At 42.1% G+C, this 23,054-nt stretch overlaps 1 protein-coding gene across 1 annotated transcript in view; it reads left to right on the top strand.

Annotated features, from left to right (window-relative positions):
• Window positions 1-23,054, top strand: part of KIAA2012 (KIAA2012 ortholog) — a 276,256-nt gene that overhangs the window by 83,735 nt on the left and 169,467 nt on the right. Inside the window, exons 6-8 of the mRNA XM_089670508.1 lie at window positions 1,708-1,894; window positions 7,708-7,826; window positions 13,420-13,618. Coding sequence (XP_089526634.1) covers window positions 1,708-1,894; window positions 7,708-7,826; window positions 13,420-13,618 — 505 coding nt within the window. The remainder of the gene's footprint in view (window positions 1-1,707; window positions 1,895-7,707; window positions 7,827-13,419; window positions 13,619-23,054) is intronic.

Raw genomic sequence — 23,054 nt, 5'->3', positions numbered from 1 at the left:
GTTCCAAAGCTGAACTTATCCTTTAAAGTACAGCTAAAGGCAAAACTTTTTTTTGGGTAGAGTGGAGAGGGATTAGAAAACCTGTCAGGCTTTTATTGCTGTCTGTGCCCCCATTAAGGAGATTCACCCTCTCTATTTATCCTGTTTACCATCGTCATTGATAGTGAAAGTAAAAGTAAAAGAAAATCCAGAATTTTGCATTGTCCCCAGAAAAGTAATAGAGGGGAAATATACCAATGGGGATAATAGTGCCCAAAGTGCAACACAACCTTATCACCCACAGTGCCGGGTGTACACAGCTGGGGGCGCGCAGGGGACCTGTTCTGAGAGGATGTCCATGGACTCCCTCCCAGAACTAGACAACCGCGCTGTAGCCATCTATCGGCTATAGCGCGGTTGGGAAGTAGTTTATCTCACCTCTGGCAGTGTCGATGTGGCTTCCAACCCTGCAGCTCATTTCTCTCCACGCTGAACACTTCACCCCTGGCCCCGGAGCAGTGTGGGAGCTGCTTCCTCTCATCCACGCCCATCCCCGAATATGGCACCCCTGGTGCCAGAGCCATGTGGGAGCCACTTCCTCTCGTGCACGCCTACCCTGGCCCCAAAGAATGTGGGAGATGTAGTTCGATGGGGGGTGCAGTGTGGACGAGATCTGGATGGCAGGTCAGTGTGCGCAGTCCATGTGTGCCCATCTTCCTCTTCTTCCTGGCATGTCCACTGAGATGGCTCTGCGTGCCATAGGTTTGCCATCACTGCCCCAGGGTTTCTTCAGAAGTTGGTAGAGGTTCCTTGAGCTATGGCTGATTGACATACTATCTGATGGTGCTTGAATACTTACAGCCATTACCATTTAGCAAAGCAAGTGCCATTACACCACCGATCTTTTTAGATGTTTGTAGGGGTGCATTCTGACCATCACAGTAAGGGGGACATCTGGCCCTTAATGTAAGGGACATTCTTCTCAATTGGTTGATTTTAGCAGGGGTCCCTCCAGCCCTTAAAACTATTTAAAGGGTTCCACTGGAGTAAAAAGTGGAGAAAGGCTGGATGTAACAGGTATATTCATATACATGTACATGAGGTTCAGGTGTATAGCATAAAAACCTAAGCCAACTAATTTCATTAAGGGTATTTTAACTGCTGTATAGTCAGCAACATTGAATTATCTTTGGTTTTTTTTTTGTAATATCTCCAGAAAGTGTACATTGCAAAACTAAAAGTAGCAGTTTAGTTGCACTAAAAAAAGAGATGTTTTAAACATCTATCACATCTACAGTATATGTACTGCAATGAAGCTTAACAAATTTGCATAGTATGGCTCGGTTCACAATATTGTGACTTTGATGTGACTTGTGTTGCCTAGTTGCATTTTTGCATATTCTATGGGGGCAAGTCGCACTACAAGTCACACCAAAGTAGCACAGAAGCCTTTTCCAAAATTGCACTGTGCTGAGTTACATTGATGTGAACAGGCACCATTCACAATAATGTGATTCCCTTATCATAAGATTCTGTGTCACTTAAGTCGCATCAGAAATCTTATTAGTGTAAACGGAGCCTTATAGACTTTTCTATTTATCTTTCTATGTACAAAACAGGACAATATTGTATCAGAATGTATCCATACAGTACATTGACCACTTTATTTAAATATCCTTTATATTTGCTCTTACACTGCTGAGCTGATAATAATATTTTGTCATCCAGCAGGGAGAGACAAAGCACAGTCAAATAACTGAAGATGATACAATAAGTAACAGGACTGACTACTATGAAAAGCCTCCTGTTCCTTTGGAGATGTCATTTGAGAAGGATAATTCTTCACTCACCAACCGGAAGCCACACATTACATTTTATGGTGGCCCTTTTACTGGTCGAAGAAAATACCCGTATGGTAAGTAGCTAACTTAGACACAAAATGTTTTTTATATATATATATATATATATATATACACAGTATATACACTTTGGTTGTAATCTGTCTGTATTTGCCACTTCATCTGGCCTTCATTTGGCCTTGTCAATAAGGTATACTGGTGTATACTTGGGTGCTAGCTTCTGTTAAAACGTCTGCCTAAACACCTAAGGTAACTGTTGGGGAAAAATAGCAAATAAAAATATAGCAGATTCAATTGTTACTCAAGCCATATTGTAATTTAATGTTATGACAACTGACCTTTCCTTATCAATCTGCAGCATTGTAATTTTCTGTAAAATTTAGTGCTGCAGATTGAAATATATGCCTTTTGTATACAGTTGCTGGACAGAACTTCCCCAGAAATGTCATTTTCTGCCTGTGTGATTGGCTCACTGATTTTCCCAGAAGTTTGCACTAAGACACGTCAGATTTAGGCATCCTCTGCAACATTAAATTAATTTTTGCTGAGATATTCCCGAAGGATTAATTACTTCTAAAGGGATGTAGACACTACAACTTTCCTCATAAAACACTGCAAGTGCACCAGCTGATTAATAATGAAAAAGTCACTCCTATTCAGATCCACTCTGCATGTTGACATAATCAAATATACAGCTGTTCCTTCAGAGCAGAAACAGGTAGGAAGCTGCAACAAAGTTAAAATCCCAAAACAATGCATATCAATTATAGAGAAGAGAAAACAGAAATGGTAAAAATAGAGCAGTTACATATGCCAAAAGTATCAAAGATAAATTATACATTTTGACTTGACTTGAAAGGAACAGTATGAATAAAGTGATGCGTTTGGCATATGTAACTGCTCCACTATTGCCATTTTTGTTTTCTCTTCCCTAAAATTATGTTTAGTGTTCTGCCTGCAAATTAGCTGGGCCCAGAAGGTTAAAGATGAATTCCAGGTATGGCAAATTTTGCATAATTACTGTACATCGATTCAGCTTGAACCAATATAGCTATGCATGTGCCATACCCATGAGACCCTCATGAAAGCTGGAAATCACTGTAGTAGGCACCACTGCTACACTGATCGTTGCCAGCTTCAGATCACAGGTGCCATTCAAAGAACATTTCACATTTTCTCAATTACTGAGAAAAACATTCTTGGACTGAAAGAGGTAGTGTGGCAGGAAGGTAATGTCATAATATCCGCCTTGTCCAGAGAACACTTTGCATACACTGAGTTTGCTAAGCAACAACGTGTAGCCACTCGGCACAGGACCTAGAAACTAGTGGAGATAACTGTCTAGGGCCTGGCCTGCTAGAGTGATTTCCAGCTTCCACAAGGATCTTGAAGGTATAACACATACATACTTACATTGGTCCAAGCTGGACCAATGTAACTCTGAAAAAATAGCCATACCTAAACTTCAGCTTTAAATTTGAGGATCTTGCTTTTGTGCATAGGTTCCTGATAAACACCCAATGTTCCATAGCCTCTTCACCTAGAGGAGTCCACTAGATACTCAGGGGATCTATACACATCTGTGAATGTCTCAAAATAGAAGATTGATACACATTGTTTGATTTTTACATTGAGTGTCTAGAGGGTGCTAGACACAGATAAGCAAAAACATTTACAAGAAATTAACTTGACACAGTTCATTCATTTGGAGTGAAGGATACATTTGTCAGTGTTTATCTACTGTTTGTCTGCCCACAAAAAAGGATTATCCCTTATTTCCTATGTGGTCAGCGGGACAGGAAGTGAGTAGAATATTTCCAATTACTTTATTGTAATATACTGTAGATGGGTAAGGATAACATTTCTGTTGTCAGTCATACATGGATCGAAATTCAGCTAGTCCCTACCAACCAAATTTCAATGTATGGGCATCCTGGTTGTGCACAAGGTCGATCTGTCAATCAACTTCTGTACAATCAGCCTGTTGGGTTTTTCCTCAATGATCAAAACTGCTGGCTATACAGTGATACCTTTCTGAACTTTTTTTGTTTTTGAACCACAAAAATATGAAACAAAGTACAGTACAGTATGAAGATAGAGAACACTAACCTTGTTTGAGATAACTGCAAGTTGGAAGGCGGGGGAACAGTTACCCGAATTTGCAAGTTCTGCACTGTCTTGTCACCTTTCATTACCGCTCTGCACTTTCTTTTTACCACCATGCTTGCTCTGCACATTCTTGTCACCTTCATTAATGCTCTGCACTTTTTTGTCACCTTCATTACTGCTCTACACTTTTTTGTCACCTTCATTACTGCTCTACACTTTATTGTCACCTTCATTACCGCTTTGCAAGTTCTTTTTACCTTCATTACAGCTCTTCACATTCTTGTCACCTTCACTACCACTCTGCACATTCTTGTCACCTTCATTACTGCTCTGCACCTTCTTGTCACCTTCATTACCACTCTGCATGTTCTGGTCACCTTCATATCCACTCTGCACATTCTTGTCACCTTCATTACTGCTCTGCACATTCTGGTCACCTTCATTACCACTCTGCATGTTCTGGTCACCTTCATTACCACTCTGCATGTTCTGGTCACCTTCATTACCACTCTGCACATTTTTGTCACCTTCATTACCGCTTTGCACGTTCTGGTCACCTTCATTTCCACTCTGCACTTTCTTTTCAAAAACATGCTTGCTCTGTAAATTCTTGTCACCTTCATTACTGCTCCGCACTTTCTTCTTACCACCATGCTTGCTCTGAATTTTCTTTGGAGCCATACTGGATGTCCGGTACAGTATGTGCTAAAAATCACCCAAAAAAGCTTTACAGCAAGTGTGCACAGGGATGTACAGCACAGTACTGTACAGTATGTGCTAAAAAGCGCACCAAAAAGCATCTCAACACTGTAAGTGTCTTACAGTACACTTTCAGTGTCTGTCTGTGACCGTGATCCCGCCTACAGGAAGTCACGACCACGTGTCGGAGCAGAGAAGATGTCCGCGGCTCGTGTTCGTCATCCGAAGCGGAGTTCGCGAACCGAAGCTAATTTTTGCAAACTCTTCTGTTCGCAAACAGTACAGTGTATCACTGTAGCTGGCAAACTCTGAGTTCTGATAGTGGGGAAGGCTTCCTGCCATAAGAACACAACAGCAGAGCAAGAATGATTGCAACAACCACATTGAATGTGTTCATGGGGGAATCAGCACATTCTTTTTTATTCATCCCATTTTATTGAATGAAAAAAGTATAATGTATAGCTTGCCTAAGTTTAATGGTCTCTTCAAGAAGTTGCTGCAAATAGAAAATTTAAAAAATCTGGCATTTCACATCATAAACAAATAAATGGAGGGAGGTATTATGTACAGGGAAAAATTGTCCACAGCAAGGCAACCTCAATAAATCAATCACAACATATTGGAAAGGACACAGAATTAGAACAACCACAACATGAAGTATGTGAAATCACAGTACTAGGCTTAAACAATTGGAACATTGTTTGGCTTTTGGAAACAGCAAGCAACAAAGCTGGAGTATTATGTTTCACAGTACTTTTGAACTTTTGAAAGAAGCCAGATATAACTGCAGGGAATAAGTCGAACAGTGTTCTCAAGATCAGTGTACTATAGACAAATGCAGGCAGTTTACCATTGGTGGTCATTTGTGGCAGTTCACTTTCATATAAAAAGTGTATGTGTAGCCAAATTTTTTTGAGTAGGAAACGTTTAACAGTGCAGGTGGTAAGGATGTTCACAGTTAATAAATCTCTAGAGAATACATACTTATCAAAAGATAGGTTCAACCACCTTGTAATACAGGCTTATAAGGGTGTATGTTTTGGCATATTGCAACCAACGGGGGGGGGGTGTCCCCTGAGAATTCCCTGAGTGAGCCATAGATGGGTAGGATTGGGGGAAGAAAGGAGCAGAAAAAGAGAGAGGGGTTGGGGGACTGCTGTGAAGGGTGACCATGACATCCAAGTCATGGATAGAATAATTATGCTGCCATACGTTCTGAAGCAGTCAGCATGTAAAGGCGAGCTGTCAGTTCCTCCATGTGTTGTAAATGGGTAGGTTCCTTAGCCTATTCCTTGATAGAAGACCAAAACATTTTTATTGTTGTGGATAAAGTAGGGAAGGGCTAAAACCCCTGCAAGTTTATTTTTTTTGCTGTCCGCTGTTCATCCGATTGAGCATGCATTTCACTTGCTGAAGACAAAACTGAAGGGAAAATGCCCCAAGAACAAACAGGAACTGAAGACAGTTGCAGTAGAGGCCTGGCAGAGCATCACCAGGGATGAAACCCAGCGTCTGGTGATATCTATGCATTCCAGACTTCAGGCTGTAATTGACTGCAAAGGATTTGCAACCAAGTATTAAAAAGTGAAAGTTTGATTTATGATTATTATTCTGTCCCATTACTTTTGGTCCCTTATCAAGTGGGAGGCACATATGCAAACTGTTGTATTTCCTACATCGTTCACCTGATTTGGATGTAAATACCCTCAAATTAAAGCTGACAGTCTGCAGTTAAAGCACATCTTGTTCGTTTCATTTCAAATCCATTGTGGTGGTGTATAGAGCCAAAAATGTTAGAATTGTGTCGATGTCCCAATATTTATGGACCTGACTGTATGCTTCGCCTCTGCACTGTTCTGTCAGCACATGGAGGAGCCAGGCTGGGGTGTGGCTGTACAGCTTACGAAGTTGAAAGGCTACACCAGCCCAGCTACTGTGCTGTGGCCAAATGCTCTCTAGGGGGGGTAGGGGGTGGGTTGGACCCCCTATCCCCCGCTAATCTACGTACCTGTGTGGGGGCTATTACAATATAACCTGTCACGTACCTGATGGGAGACTGAATTGACGAGGTCGGCCTCACTTGTGTCACTAGTCCTAACCCCGCTGAGGTTGGAACAGAGGGAGTCTAGGGACCAGGGGGACAAGAGCACCAGTGGTTTGCTTATGGCTCTTGCGGATGATGGCCTTGGTAGGCAGGGTATCAGTTGCTTAGGGTACTGCAGCGATAGCCCAGGCAGATTCGGTGGATTGCCAGATGCACGGGAGAGCCAGGTATGCAGCCTGGAGACAGGACTGGAGCGGAGTTGTAGAAGCCCAGGCAGGTTTGGTGGATTGCCAGATGCACGGCGGAGCCAGGTATGCAGCCAGGAGACAGGACTGGAGTGGAGTTGCAGGATAGCCAGGGTCATAACAGTCAGGCAGCGTAATACTGAATCAGAGGGAGAAGCCAAAGTCAAGATCAGAGCCAAAGTCGGGAACCAGGGACAGGAGAGTACTCAGAGTCAGGAACAAGCCGGGTCAGCAACAGGGAACACGTATTGAAACAGGCAGGACACTGGGGGGAAGCTGAAGACCAGTCAGCACTGAATCAGCACGGAGGTGCTCTTTAAATAGCCCGCCCAGTGCCGGCAGGCACGCCTGGGTTCTAGTGCCTGCCCGGCGCCGTCATTGGTGACAGGCGCGCCTGGGTCCTAGTGCCCGCCTGCCTGATTGCCTTGTCGCGATCCTGCGCATGCGCAGATTCATGCACTGCGGCGATCTTCTTGTTCCCTGACATAACCACAGATACCATCCAGACACCAACGTCCAATGTAGCTAAGAGACAACATACCTAGGATAGCTTTCCAGTCTCCATCAAACCTGCTTAAAACTCCGGGTTGCAAGGGCTCTAAGACCGAACCAACTACGGTGACAAAATGATAGATGCAAACAATAATAATGCAATATATACTACTATGTATGTACTATACTACTACACCATATCTCTCCATTTCCTTATCAGCTTAAAGTATTCCCAAGCTATTCATACTCATCTTTTGCTGTCTAAAATTGTGCTATGCAGGTAAACAGGAGCCAGTGAGACCGTACAATGAAAATATAGAACATCTTCCAGAGGGGTCGTTCTTGCCACCTATTTCTCAACCTGCTGGCCCAGAGCCTGAAGTCATAAGAGATACCAAGGTAAAAATGTACAAAATGTACACAACCTATAGGTGACAATTGAATTGTTAGGTATTTATAGAAAATAGTGAGAAAAAATAAAAAAAAAGTTGCCCATGGTGACCCATCATATTTCTCTTTAATTCTTTTAAAAATCAAATAAATCATCTGGCGAGTCACCACGGGCAACTTCTCATTTTTTTTCCAACCTTTGTATCATTAATAATAAAAGTGTAATCAGAGTAATCTTACACCCATGACAACAATCACAAGAGAGCTCTTATGAGCTTGAACAGTTTTCTTTTTTTTGTTATGAACAATACCATTCTGCTGTCTGCCAATAGTGAAAACATAAGTCAGGGATACACATTCAGGGGGATTTGCTAAAGCTGGAGGACTCAGAATCTGGTGCAGCTGTACATGGTAGCCAATCAGCTTCTAACTTCAGCTTGTTCAATTAAACTTTGACAAACCTAATTGGTTTCTATGCAGAGCTGCACCAGTTTTGCACACTCCAGTTTTAGTAAACCCCCCACCCCCAAGGGATGTGCATGCAGTGATTCCCCCACCTTCCCCACCCCAGACTCCCCTTGTCAGAATACACTGATCAGCACTGCAGCGATTGGCTGATCGAATGCTGGTTTCCCAGCCAGACCATTAGACTGAAGCCGATCTAAAAGTCAGCTTCTGTTGAACAGAGTGGGCTACACAGTTCAAAATTTGTCCAGTCTCTGTTGAACCAGCTAAATTTCAATACTTGTATACCCAACTAAAAGTGGAAGGAAAGTCAAAACCTAAATAAACTTCAATCAACTCCAATGTCCATTCTAAGTCTAATCTATCCACACTGTAAAAGGAAAGATGCCTATACTTACCGATTCTGAAGTCGCTCCAGTCTAGTCATGCAACTGGCTTCCAACATCGGCTTTAGCGTAGAGGAGAGATAGCCGATAACGGATGCCCCATAGTACCTATGGATGATGTCATTGCACAGGCTCTGCAACCATTGTCGGAAATCTTTCCTCTTCACTGAAGCTGGCTTTTGGAGAGATCATGTGACCAGACGAGAGCAACTTCAGAATAGGTAAGTATAGACATCTTTCCTTTTAGCCCTGGTTCACACTGATAGGATTTCAGATGCATTCCAGAACAAATGGAATCCTATGAAAAGTGTTTTGAAAAACTTTATGTTAGTGCAAATAAAAAAAGTGTCACAGACAGTACTCAATTGTGTCTGTCACAAATACACTAATATGGCTACAATCACCTCAAGTCAAATGCTGCAAAAAAAAGTCTGTATACTGTAGGTCCAGTTGCTGGGTTACCATACATTTTGATGAAAATAATTGATTTTCATTGTTTTGCATGTGTGGATCGTTTCAGTTACTGCAAATAGAAATCATATGGCCCACAAATCATCTGGATATACCTCCATACCCACCTGGACATCAACTTTAGTCAGTAACAGAATAAGCACATCTGCTATACTGGTACAACACAATGCAGTCTTTACAAATAATGCAGTAATTTGAATGTTGCTAGTGATAACTCAGTATTATACAGGTTAATAAATAATAAATGGTATCAATAGTGGTAACAAAACTATTGGATTATACAGCATACCAGTTCAGCTAGTTGGCCATGGTGAGGACATTTTTTCAAGGAAGTGTTTGAACTTACAGTCTTGGCATTCATAAAACACACAGATATTTTTTTCCAGTCTTGGCAGTTTAGTGGCAGAGACACAGAAGCACAGGTGACTCGATGGCTACTTCCAGCAGCTAGCCTAGCCATACACTCATTTATTTCACCATCCATTGCACTTATCAATTTATATAATGCTATTTATGGAGCAATCTTAGCTGGCAGCTATTGTATTGAGCTTCTTGAATATCCTAGCAGAAATTGCATCTGATAGGATACAGTCACTGTTCAGCCAGCAATTTTCCACCCAGCTCCTTCAATTTTACAATCATAATTTGACAAGCCGAATGGTGCCAACATGGCCACCCGTGACTTAAATTTTTGCCCTTTCAGCAGGAATCAGCCTAAATTCAAGTCCGTATGGCCAGCTTTAGTCTTTTTTGCTCACACCAAGTGACAATAGAGAGTGGCCACACTATTATTATAAAGGGTTCCCTCTATTGTTGGGTTGTGGTGCTCAAGCAGCCCAGCAACAGGGATATCAATGAGCATTAACATAGAGAAACAGGCATGAATAAAAGGTATGGTAAGGTATGGTAAGGAGTTAGCCTACTAGTATATATGTACTAGTTAGCCTAGTACATATGGCATAGCTATTTAGAAAGGACCTGAACTTTGTAAGATGTGCCCAAAAAAGGCAGGTGGAGAACAAAGGACTAGTCACCAGTATTGCCAGTAGGATCCCTCCAGCTGATCCTTTCCCTGGTATTGACTTACCATACTTGTTCCGCACTGTATGTGAGAGCAGCAGTGCTTTCCTTCTGCATGACAGAACCACCTCCTGACATCTAGAGATCTGATGACCAATGGGGGAATATTTAAAGGGTTAACTTGCCTTTTCACAAAACATGAAAAGGTGAACTAACTCACAACACTCTACCTATACCTCTGGTCCCTGCTGCACTTATCTACTCGGGTAATTACCAGGGGCGGACTGGTAATTCATGGGGCCCCCGGGCAATAGGGGATCATGGGGCCCCTGTGTCCTTGCCCAAACTCAAAAAAGCCTATGAAAAAGGTACCAGGGGCATCTCATGGGGCCCCCTACTGACCCCGGGCCCTCGGGCAGTGCCCGAGTTTCCAAATGGTCAGTCCACCCCTGGTAATTACCTTTCCCTGCCCAAGCTAGCTGATGTAGTGGTCTGGACATTTGAAAACTGTTCACTGTTCTTTCTTCTGGGACAAATGCAAACATGCAGTGTGCAACAGTTGAAAGACTTGTAATGTAATTGTTTTTTTTTTTAAGACTAATGCCACAGCCATCCTTGCAGGATTACAAGTGGCTAAGTTCCTATTACCTCTATTACAAATGGGTTCTTATTATCATTATTACCAAAAGTAATGTTTGACACAAGGAAGATACTGCTTTCCTGTAAAGGCTATTAACCATTATTTTTTTAAACTAACCTTTAGGAAGAGAAACTGCCAGGTAAAATAATAGCCTTGCTTGCAGCAAAAAGGAACAGTACTTTCTGAAATAAAACTTGCTTTCAGTAACTTGACACTGCTTGCAACCATTAACAAGCTCTCATTCTCCACATGCTGAATCACAGAAGACCTGTTATGAAAATGGAAGGTTTGCCTAAAGTGGTTTTCAATGCAGAAGGTTTTTTACCTTTATGCAGTGCACAGGGCACAGCCCCTACTTATACTTACCTGAGCCCGATCTTGATTCAGCGATGTGCAGAAGAGCCAAGGCTCTCTTGGCTCTCTCACTCCTCATTGGCTCAGATACAATAGCAGGAGCCATTGCCTCCTGCTGCTGTCAATCACAGCCAGTGACGAGGGAGCAGGATTGAGGGGCCAAGCCACACTCTGTGTGTTCTATAGACACACAGAGCGAGCTCGAGAGCAAGCACGCATGAGTGCCCCCATAACAAGCAGCTTGCTATGGGGGCACTCAGCAGAGGAGGAGCCAGTAGCTTTAGTGGAGGACCCAAGAAGAAGAGGCTCAAGACTGCTCTGTGCAAAACCATTGCACAGAGCAGGTAAGTATGACATGTTTGTTATTTAAAGAAAAAAACAACAACAATCCTTTACAATCACTTTAAATGACAGCCTCTCACTACCTGTGTAAGAAAAGGTGGTTAAAAAGTTTTTTGAAGAAAAATACATTGGAACATGAGTTCTGAGGCTTCCAGGAGGCGCATGGGTAGCATCCCCATGGTTCATCTCTGCATGTCAGGAGAGATGGGTTCTTGAAACCCTACAAGAATTTGCTGTGAGACAATGCACAATTTGGGAGAATCCTACAGCATTAAGAGAAATGATTGTTTTTCCTGTCTCAGACCTACTCAGTTAGCAATACATTAAATTTTTTATTACATTTCTTATTCAACATATTTCAGATTTACCTTCAATTAAGTAGTGCAAGGGCCTGCCTGAATGCATAAAATTGAAAGTGTTTAGGTTTGACCTCATATTATACGGTTTTAGTAAATCTAAAGGAAAAGTGTACAAGAAAATTGTATAATGTATGGCCAGTTATACATGCCAGTTATAAGCCCATTATAACATGCTTAGGAGGAATATTGATTACACACAGCTGCTAGCATTCAAATTATAGCAGAAGATGTGTAGATGTAAGTAGGAGACATGGATACACACTCAATTTTTGTATAACAGTTTTAATAAGATTTTGTATCGCTCACATGTTCTTCACTAAAGATCCTAAATACACTGTGTTATGCCTCATTCACACTGGCACTGCCAAACCTGCATTTATATGTGTTTAGAAGACATTTCTAAATGCATATAAATGAATTCCATGGTGCCACTCACACTCTGTATTTATCTGCATTTAGGTGCAGTTAGTATAGCTGATTTTAGAGAAAGTACAATTCTGCTGCTATTCCACCTAACAATATTAGTTTCCTGGCTGTACCTGGCTTCAAACTAAATTCTAAAGCACTTACCCAAATCATATATGCACATTACAAAGTCAGAGGATGGGCAGAACCTCAGAACTATTAAAACCATTGGATCTGCATGTCAGCTAGGCAAGTAGTTTTTGTTAAACAGAGAGGTCAGCGAAGACAACCTTCGTGTTATCTCAGTATAGGTTTCTATTATGTAACACGTGCCTTTTGTCTACACCAGGGAAGACCATTATTGTGCTGGCAAACCATTAATCATAATTTTAACATCATGTCTCAGTGTAGCAGCCAACCCATCCTTTGATTGATATTGATGAGGATTGCAATAGCCATGGGGAAACCATTCTATTTACATTGCTCTGTTGGCTTGGACCCTCTCAGCAGATACCAAATACCTACAAGTGCATCCTCCTTTGTGTAGTGACAGGTGCAAAGTTTGGACCAGCTGTGCCATTTCCCTAGTTTACTACAAAAGCATCAGGTTGTACACTGGGTTGTAGCTGGGCCATATCCCCAGGTGTTAGGATCCTGCCTAGGTTGCTACGTTGATTGATCCAGCTTTGCTCAAAGGGGTTATAACTCCTGTATCCCAATGGGGAAATATCCCTTCACTCCTGTTTTATAGCTAAAACAAAAAGTAAGAGGAAATTCCTCCAAAGTGAGGGAATCCCTGGTTGTCATCAGGGTCACCACAACTAGTGTCCTCATTGGAAGCTTTCCTCTCTATCACTGTTCTGGTGTCAACCCAAAATTTTGGATTTTCTTTTACTTTTGATGATAATGGTAAACAGGACAAGTAGATAGGGTAAATCTCCATAAAGGAGGCACGGACAGCAACAAAAACCTGACAGGTGGTCTAACCTCTCACCACTCTATCCAAAACAAAAAAAAAGTTTTGCCTTTAGCTATACTTTAAACTTGGAGGCCCATTCTTTTACAACAAAATTAACACTACATGATTTGTGTTTTATGAGTAATACCATGTAGGTGCAAATTTATTGACCATTGTTGCTGGTGTGTTTCTCTACATACAGCAACCCCTAAAGTTGCCCCCAGTTATGGAAGAGTCCTCCAGATTCCCAAAAAGAAAGAGGAGGCACAAAGCTGCAGATCCACCAAAGGAGCTTTTGGTCATACCAATGCTTGTTCGCTTTGAGAATCAGAAAGTAACCCAAGAGGAAAAGACAAACACGGATGGGAACGCAAAGGCTGTACCTGTGAACAATGATGAAGGTACAGTACATTTAAGAGGAGGTTTACTATGTGTATTTTGGAAAATGTCACCAATTGTGAAATTGCGTGAAGATAGAAATTTAAGATTTCGGAAGTTTAATGTAAGTGTTTCATTAATCAGTTTATGTTACTAATTCAGTCTGTGCAAATGCATACAAATCCATTACTCCTGAATAAAAAATGTCAATAACTCTGTTTCAACCATGAGCACTCTTTATTCCAGAAAGGTATAAACCTAGTAAAGTGGTGTTCCTGTCATGTTGTCTACCCTTAAGCACCAGTAGCCCTCAGCTCAGCTTAATAACCATACAGTAGCTGTGTGATTCTATCTTAGTAACCAAACATCATAAATGAAAAGTGACAGAAAAAGTAAATAAATTGTAGTGGCGTGATTAAATGAACACAGTGGCATCTGAGTTAATATTTATCTTCAAATATTCCCTAGCTGCTGCTTATCATCCTTCTTAGTCGTTTTTCCAAATCCAGTATATTATGTTTCAATAAATTTTTATTGAAAAGATTTTACAAAAGCAATGCACAGAAATATAGATGAACATCATACATATAGGAGTACACATTATAGCACAGGATACATAGGATGCATCAAGGTGCTACATGTGGTATGAGTATGTAAGTCGCATATCACAACATAGGTGAAGGAAGTAGCTATTGGGAAGTGAAACCTTATTGCACAATCCACACTGGGGGGGTCTGGTGACAGCTACGTTGAAGCACCACTGAAGAAACGTTTCGGCTGCTGTGGGGGAAGACCTTGTCAGGGGACCACCCCACGGTCTTGACTCTAGACAAATAAGTATCCCACAGAGATAGAAAAAATCCCAAAGATAAAAGAAAAGAGCTAAGGAAAAAAGATGTACAGGAAGACAGACTACAGATAATATGAGGGAGGGAAGGATAGGAATAAGGGAAGGAAGTTGGAGTTGGGCCATCTTGGACATCTCTACACATCGGACACATCCCATGGTACCAAGGACTGTTAAACTGTCCATAGAGTCACTGAAGTCCCCCAAGAAATAATGCGAGATCCACAGATTCCAGATGTTTTATTTATAATTTTTTGGTACACAATCCGGTATTTTCTGTAGATATTTCTGGTTGCTTTTCAGACCTATGAATGTCTTTGTCATGGAGAAATAATAGCACTATAATGTGTCTAGGTAGGATAAGAGTTACTTAAAAGATTGTAAAAATGTATGTGATTATAAATCTTCCATTTTGGATTGTTTAGGGAACATAAAGTATGGCTGGTTTTTCTAAGGTTAGTGAGGCTAGTGCTATACCCCACATATCTTTCCTAAATCATAGAATGTATTGGTCTGTTCATAGTAAGCACTTCTCCGCAATATTAATTTAACACAATAATTACTAATGATTTTCTCCATTCCAAAACCCCTTAAACCTCCAGTTGTGATCCTCATTCAGGTGGCCCTGATTTTTCCCTTTTATTACAGGAAGAGACTACTTGGTTGCTCTCCTCTTCTCCATCACCTAATCTTTTGGCTGTATTCCCTTCTACCTACTCAAACCACTTCCTGCCATTACTGCCCCTACACTGACCCATGTGTCCATTGATCTCTGTCACTTGTTATCTCCTGTATTTCATTTACATCCTCTTCAATTCAATCAGTCTTCTTCAGATCTAGCATCTACTTAACTGTCTATTTGGATGCCATTTTCCTTTAATCTACTTGGAATGTTCTATACCCACTTCATTTAGCATTTTTACTAATATTGATTCTGAAAAGGCATTTGTAGTGCTTTTTATTCTTTAGTCACTTCATAAACAGTACCTTTAGTGAACAAGCCAACATACAATGTTGGATGTAGGCCCATCCTAACCTGTGCTGTAAGTATATTGCTAGGGTGTCTATTTTATGCTGATCTAAAACAAAATTCGATTATTGCAAGTGTAAATTATAAGGTTTGTTTTATACTCAGTTAGACAGTGGGTATTTAAAGTGGAACTTCATTCAATCAATCAATTATTGACTATTTTTAATCCATATGCTAATAGCATTATTTATTTATTTTATCTGTTTCAGATACTTATATAGCGTCATCAAATTTTTTACGCAGAGCTTTACATATATATATTGTACATTCACATCAGTCCCTAACCCTCAAGTGGCGTACAATCTAAGGTATTAGTAAATAGATAGGAAAGTATATCATATTTACTTGTTTTAAACTTTTTTCTACATTTCTTCAGTTACTTCCTAGTTTCCTGCCTAGGCCAAAATGATGTCATAAATCCCAGGAGTCTCCAGGAGGGGTTTGCTTGCCCTCCAGCCTGTATGTCTGAGCTAAGGGCAGATGGATTCAAGGAAATAAATGCTGTATGAATATTCTACCCTTACTCAAGATGGCCACAGCCAGAATTCTAGGGGTGTTATTCAAAGTGATTTCTCAGCAAAATAAAGCATAGAGACGTGGATGGCTGGATAATTTTGCTTTGAACATTAAAAGTGAATTAAAGTGTTTTTGATTTGTGGTGCCCAGCTGCAGTGTTGTTCCACTTTAATACCTTCTAATTATGACAATTAGTATATAGTTACATTGCATATTAAATTATTTTTTAAAATTGCTATAGAGATAAAATAATAGATTGTAAGTGGCAGGCATCTAATACCTTCCAGTTTCACAGACTGAAAGTCAATATAGAGAGTACAATCCATCACTTCAGGACTCAGCTGCTGGATACTCTTTATCAGTCAGGTTGGAATATTTTGGCTGATTCTACATTGTTCTTCCATGACAGTGAAAAGCTCAGGGTCATTACAACAGCTGCACCATGTGTTCAATGTATGGTGCTCAAAGAAGTATATTATCTTTTAGATGAATCTTGGGACACCTATGTACATTATAAATTATGTTGACAATATATAATAATATAAAATATACCACTGCGAATCATTATGGGAGCAGGGGCGGACTGACCATTTGGAAACTCGGGCACAGGGTCAGTAGGGGGCCCCATGAGATGCCTTTGGTACCTTTTTCATAGGCTTTTTTGAGTTTGGGCAAGGACACAGGGACCCCATGATCCCCTATTGCCCAGGGGCCCCATGAGTTGTCAGTCCGCCCCTGTATGGGAGTACTATGCAACCTTATAGAAGAGAGCCCAAAGACTCTGTTAAGGACCGACTGGCGGTAGCCTCTAGCGACCCATAGGGCGCGGAATCTAAGCCCCAGTCTGTTGTTTCACCAGAGCCCCTGATGGTGGGGATGGACCTGAAGCAGCCTGAGACCAGGTCGCGACCCCCGAGTTCAACCAGCTGTGGTAGAGGTGGATTTGCCAGTGGTAGGTAACAAGTGAGAGCCAGATGTGAAGAGGTAGCGTGTAACGTAGTCAGACAGGCCAGGTCGGTAACAGCAGAGGCAGACGGTACAGATCAGCAGTCAAAAGGATAAACGGGTCACAGGCCAGGTTCAGCAACAGGAGGTCAGGTAAACAGGAGAAAGCAGAAAAATAATCAGACAAGCCAGAGATCAGGGCAGGAGAGAGTCACGATAATCCGGGTCAGGCAGGTTCGGCAACAAAGGCAATCTCAGGTACTAGGAACAGGAACACAGGAAGAAGACCATACGGCAATGTGAGCATTGCAAGAGCTGGTTTAAATAGCCCGCCCAGCACTGACAGGCGCGCCTGGGTCCTATTGCCTGCCAGCACTGTCATTGGTCACAGGCGCGCCTGGGTCCTAGTGCCCGCCTGTCTCTATGTCTTGTCGAAATCCTACGCATGTGCAGATTCATGCGTCGTGGCGATCTTCTTGTTCCCTGACAGACATGAACCCAGCTATGATGTACTTAAAAGACTAGTGGAGAGAAATAGGCAATCATGTTCATGACTTTACTTTTTATTTTTTGAACAAGGAAATCATGTGTTTGACATGATTACTAACATTTATAGGTAAAGTTGATCCAGGGAATATCCAATTGCCTCTCAGTGGATCAGGAAGGAATTTTTCCCCTACATGAGCAAATTGGATCATGCTTCGTTGGGTTTTTTTTTTGCCTTCCTCTGGATCAACTGTGAGTATATATTATAACTTTTTTTTTTTTGAACTGGATGGACTTTTGTCTTTTTTCAGCCAGACTAACTATGTAACATCATTCAATAGCTGCTGCCATTTTTTAGCAATATGGATTTATATCAAATGTCTCCCATTTAGTTAAATGTATGTATGATCTGTCAATTTGTGTTTTACTAATTTATTAGCTATAAATATTATATGCATACATGCATGCTATCTGGCGGGACTGAAAATATTTACCATTGCTTATTTATCTACCATATCAATGGTTGACAATACATGTGAGGTTTATGTTGTTTATAGCTATATACAAAAATATATTGTAAATAAAATAGCTATAACTGTGTATGTATATTAGCAAATAGAGAATCCTAAGTACAGAAACCCCTATAAACCCCATCCCATATGGAATCCACAGAACAGACCCCCCCCAACTCCATACAGAATGCTCAGTACAGACACCCCCATACCCCCACAAACAAAAAGAGGGTAAGAACGTGGTACATTAATAACACATGCTGAAGCAATAGTAAATTACATGTTTTGTAACAAGGAGCATTTCCAGAAAACATGTGAAAAGACAAAAAAGATTACACAGCAAACAAAACATAGATCAAACATCATAGCAAAGTGCACTAATATTAGGTGTCTTGAGGTAGAGTAATACAAAATTCAGTGAGGGGGCAGGGAAAACCCATCCACGAATATCGCCTTTACATCAGGTTGCATAGGTGGCAGGCAAAGCAAGCCATCTATCCCATATTTTGTTGTACTTCGTGGGGCATCCTCTCTGGATATAGATAAGTTTCTTATACGTAAGAGTTGAAATGACTTCAGTCAACCATGCCTGGAGGGTAGGGACGGTGGCCTGCATCCAGTGGCATGCAACAAATTTTCGGGTACTAAATAGTGATTCACATAAGAGTGTACCGAGGAATTTTCCTCGGGCAGGTCTGGGAGGAGACCAAGAAGACACACTCTGGGATCTAATTGTTGAGGGGAGCCCATGTGATCATGGAGGAACTTGATGATTTGTTCCCAGTACATCTGAATAATTAGACAGGACCATATGAGGTGGAAAGAGGTGCCAGGGTCCCTGAGGCATCGAAGGCAAAGAGGGCTCTGCTCGGGACAGAATCTAGAGACCCGAAGTGGAATAAGATAAGCTTGATGTACTATATAGAGCTGAGTAAGTCTGTCGGGGAGCCAACTTGGTGCCCTCCAATATCTCATCCCAGATCTCTGTCTCCAATGGCCCGATATCCGGCTCCCAGCGGTATTTGGCCCCTTCTTCTATGTTAGTTATTGTGGGAGTGCGCAGAGCAGTGTATAAGACTGAAATCAGCTTGGTAGGTTCAGACCCAAGCACCAAATCTATCAATGTTAGGGGTTAAAGTAGAGGAGCTGGCTCTATAAAATGGGCCCTCAAGGCGTGGCGGAGCTGTAAATATCTAAATAACATATGGTTAGGGAGGTCAGTTCTTCTTTTAAGGTGTGGAACGATTTGGATCCAGTGGGCGCAATCACCTGGTGGAGATATATGATTCCCCTAGAAGACCAAATCTCAGGGTTAGGGATAGTGAGAAGTTCAGGCAGCCTAGGGTTGAGCCAAAGGGGAACATGTGAGTGATAAGAGTAGCGTTCACGCGACGAAGAGCCAGCTCCCAGATACGTTTGTGGTGATGCACTATTGTGTCGTGAGGTGCATGGGCACCGGGATGCCCGCTGCCTGCAACGCCACCTGCCGGGGGGGAAAACAAGGTACATATTCATGTATAAGTGACAAATATTCATAGCAGTGTTTTTCCCAGCATAAATCCCATTTGGTCAGGGTGTATTAAAGATAGAATAACCTGATTGAAACGTAAAGCCAAGAATGTAGCAAAGATTTTAATATCTACCTGTAAAAGGGAAATAGGGCAATATGATTCTGGATGGGAGGGGTCCTTGCCAAGTTTAGAGATCACTATTATTAGAGCTGCACGCATAGAATCCGGCAGGGCACCCTCTGTGAAAATACTTTCATAGAGGTGCAGTAGTTCCGGAATCAGAATCTCCGAGTAGGTAGAATAGAAATCCAGGTGAGCCCATCTGGGCCAGGAGACTTCGCTGGGGCAAGGGTGGAGATAGCCGTGGCGATCTCCTCCACAAAAATAGGGGCCTCAAAGTCACTCCTCTGCAATACAACAACCGTGGGAGAGATATATTTTGCAAAAGTAAGCGGGTTTCCTGAGTTGTGACCGTCACCTGAGTGGAGTATGAGGTATAGTACCTACAAAATTTCATGGCAGTCGTGGCGGTCAGTGATACGGGTTCCTCTAGAGTCCGTAAGTGTGATGATCACCGGCGATTTCAAATTCTCATGAGTCAAGTAGGCCAAGAGCTTACCAGCTCGTTCCCCCTGTTCAAAACTGCGCTGTCAGGTAAAAAAGAGTTGTTTCTTGGCTTTTACAAAGTGTAGTTGCTCAACGAGATGATTGTGAGAGCATAACGCAGTGGAGTTTGAAGGGGAGGGGTCAGCATGGAAAGTATTAGTCAAGGAAGTCAAACGGTCGGTGGCCTGTCGCAAAGCGAGGTTAGAAGAGGCTTTCAGTCTTTTGATACAGTGAGGAACAGAAATATTTGAACACCCTGCGATTTTGCAAGTTCTCCCACTTAGAAATCATGGAGGGGTCTGAAATTCACATTGTAGGTGCATTCCCACTCTGAGAGACAGAATAAAATAAAAAAAAAAAATTAAGGAAATCACATTGCATGATATTTAAAGAATGTATTTGTCTTGCACTGCTGTCTTCAACACCTGAGAAAATCAGTGTTAATATTTGGTACAGAATCCTTTGTTTGCAATTACAGAGGTCAAACGTTTCCTGTAGTTCTTGACCAGGTTTGCACACACCGCAACAGGGATTTTGGCCCACTCCTCCACACAGATCTCCTCTAGATCTGTCAGGTTTCGGGGCTGTCGCTGAGCAACACAGAGTATCAGCTCCCTCCAAAGATGTTCTATTGGATTTAGGTCTGGAAACTGGCTAGGCCACTCTAGAACCTTGATATGCTTCTTACGGAGCCACTCCTTGGTTATCCTGGCTGTGTGCTTCGGGTCGTTGTCATGTTGGAAGACCCAGCCACGACCCATCTTCAATGCTCTGACTGCGGGAAGGAGGTTGTTGCTCAAAATCTCACAATAAATGGCCCCATTCATCCTCTCCTTAATACAGTGCAGTCATCCTGTCCCATTCGCAGAAAAGCACCCCCAAAGCATGATGCTACCATCCCCCATGCTTCACAGTAGGGATGGTGTTCTTGGAATGCAGCTCATCCTTCTTTTTCCTCCAAACACGATGAGTGAAGTTTAGACCAAAAAGTTCTACTTTGGTCTCGTCTGACCACATGACTTTCTCCCATGCCTCCTCTGGATCATCCAGATTGTCATTGGCAAACTTCAGACAGGCCTGGACATGTGATGACTTGAGCAGGGGAACCTTCCGTGCAATGCATGATTTGAAACCATGACGGCGTAGTGTTCTACCGACAGTGACCTTTGAAACTGTGGTCCCAGCTCTCTTCATGTCATTGACCAGCTCCTCCCTTGTAATTCTGGGCTGATTCCTCACCTTTCTTATCATCAGTGATACCCCACGAGGTGAGATCTTGCATGGAGCCCCAGTCCGAGGGAGACTGACAGTCGTCTTTAGCCTCTTCCATTTTCTAACAATTGCTCCAACACTTGATCCATTTTCACCAAGCTGCTTGGCAATTGCCCCATAGCCCTTTCCAGCCTTGTGGAGGTCCACAATTTTGTCTCTGGTGTCTTTTGACAGCTCTTTAGTCTTGCCCATGGTAGTAGCTGGCGTCTGACTGACTGTGGGGTGGACAGGTGTCTTTAAAGAGCTCAGACAGGTGCTACTAAGTTAGATTAATGAGTGGAGTAGAGGTGGACTTTTTAAAGGCTCAGTAAAAGGTCTTTGAGAGCCAGAATTCTTGCTGTTTCTTAGGTGTTCAAATACTTATGTTCAGCAGTGCAAGACAAATAAATTCTTTAAAAATCATACAATGTGATTTCCTGAATTTTTTTTTTAATTCTGTCTCTCAGAGTGGGAATGCACCTACAATGTGAATTTCAGACCCCTCCATGATTTCTAAGTGGGAGAACTTGCAAAATCACAGGGTGTTCAAATACTTCTGTTCCTCACTGTACGTGTTGATAGCACCATACAGGCATACAATTTAAATGAGTCCCATGCTGATCCCACTGATGCCGTGTTGCGATTGATATTCATGTAATATTGCCATTCCCGTTGGATGTCCTTGTGGTCTGTTACAGCAGATAGCCAAAAGGAGTGCAACTGCCATGAGGAGGGTTGTGCATGTGGGGCTAAACAAAGAGTGGCCCAGCAAGGGGCATTGTCAGATAATATTCTTGGCTGGAAACCTGCCAATAGAGGTAGCAAAATTGAGGACACCAATGAGATCTATACGGGACATGGTGAAGTGAGTCGCCGAAAAACAAGAGAACGCCTGTGTGTGGGGGTATCTGTATCGCCAGGTGTCTGTCAGAGCAAAATCAGTGAATAAACAGCTAAGCCTGGTCATTGTCTGGGTAGGGGGGGTCTGTCGAAGAGTGTAGTCAGTCCAGAGTAGGGTTCAAAACCATATTGAAGTCACTGAGCCATATAGCAGGTACCTTTGGGTGTTGTGCCATGAAAAGAAAACACTCACTGACCACCACGGAGTTATACGGGGGTGGAATATAACAAGCCAGGATTAATGAGGGACGACCATACAAGGTTACATGCATGAAAATGTATCTGGCAAGGGGGTCAATGCTAAGTGAAATCAATTCAAATTGCACCGTTTTAGTCACCAACACAGACACCCCACATGAATACTGAGTGTGTGTGGCATGGTATGCCCAGCCTATCCATGGGTGCTTTAAAGCCAGTTAGAGTTGGCCTGTGCCATGCGTTTCGACCAACACTACTATGTCTACCTGGTGAGATTTAAGGCAGTTGAATATGGTTGATCGCTTGCGTTTATCACAGATCCCACGGACATTCCATGTAAGAAACTTCACTGGACCCATGAGGTGTTGTGTATCATGGATCCGCAAAACCCCCATTGCTGAAACATTATGAAGAACACCCTGAGCATAGAGAGATACATATAGTACAAATGCATGATATATTACATTGTACAAACAGTTCTGATAAATGCAGACTATAAGGGTTCATGTACACACACTGCGGCTGCTAAGCTGAAGTTTAGGAGCAGTTGTGCGTTTTTTTCAGCAGCCCCTGAACTCTCCTTTATTTTTTCCGATGTGTCCATGTAACACAGTCGTTTACAGTAGTTTACAGGCAGTTGAAGTTACAGACATTTTT

Source organism: Staurois parvus, unplaced genomic scaffold, assembly GCF_062004578.1.
Source record: "Staurois parvus isolate SC_StPar_1 unplaced genomic scaffold, SC_StPar_1.0 ptg000011l, whole genome shotgun sequence".
NCBI classification, from domain to species: Eukaryota; Metazoa; Chordata; class Amphibia; order Anura; family Ranidae; genus Staurois; species Staurois parvus.
The sequence above is the reverse complement of the archived record's forward strand: the minus strand, read 5'-3'. Positions and strand labels throughout refer to the sequence as shown.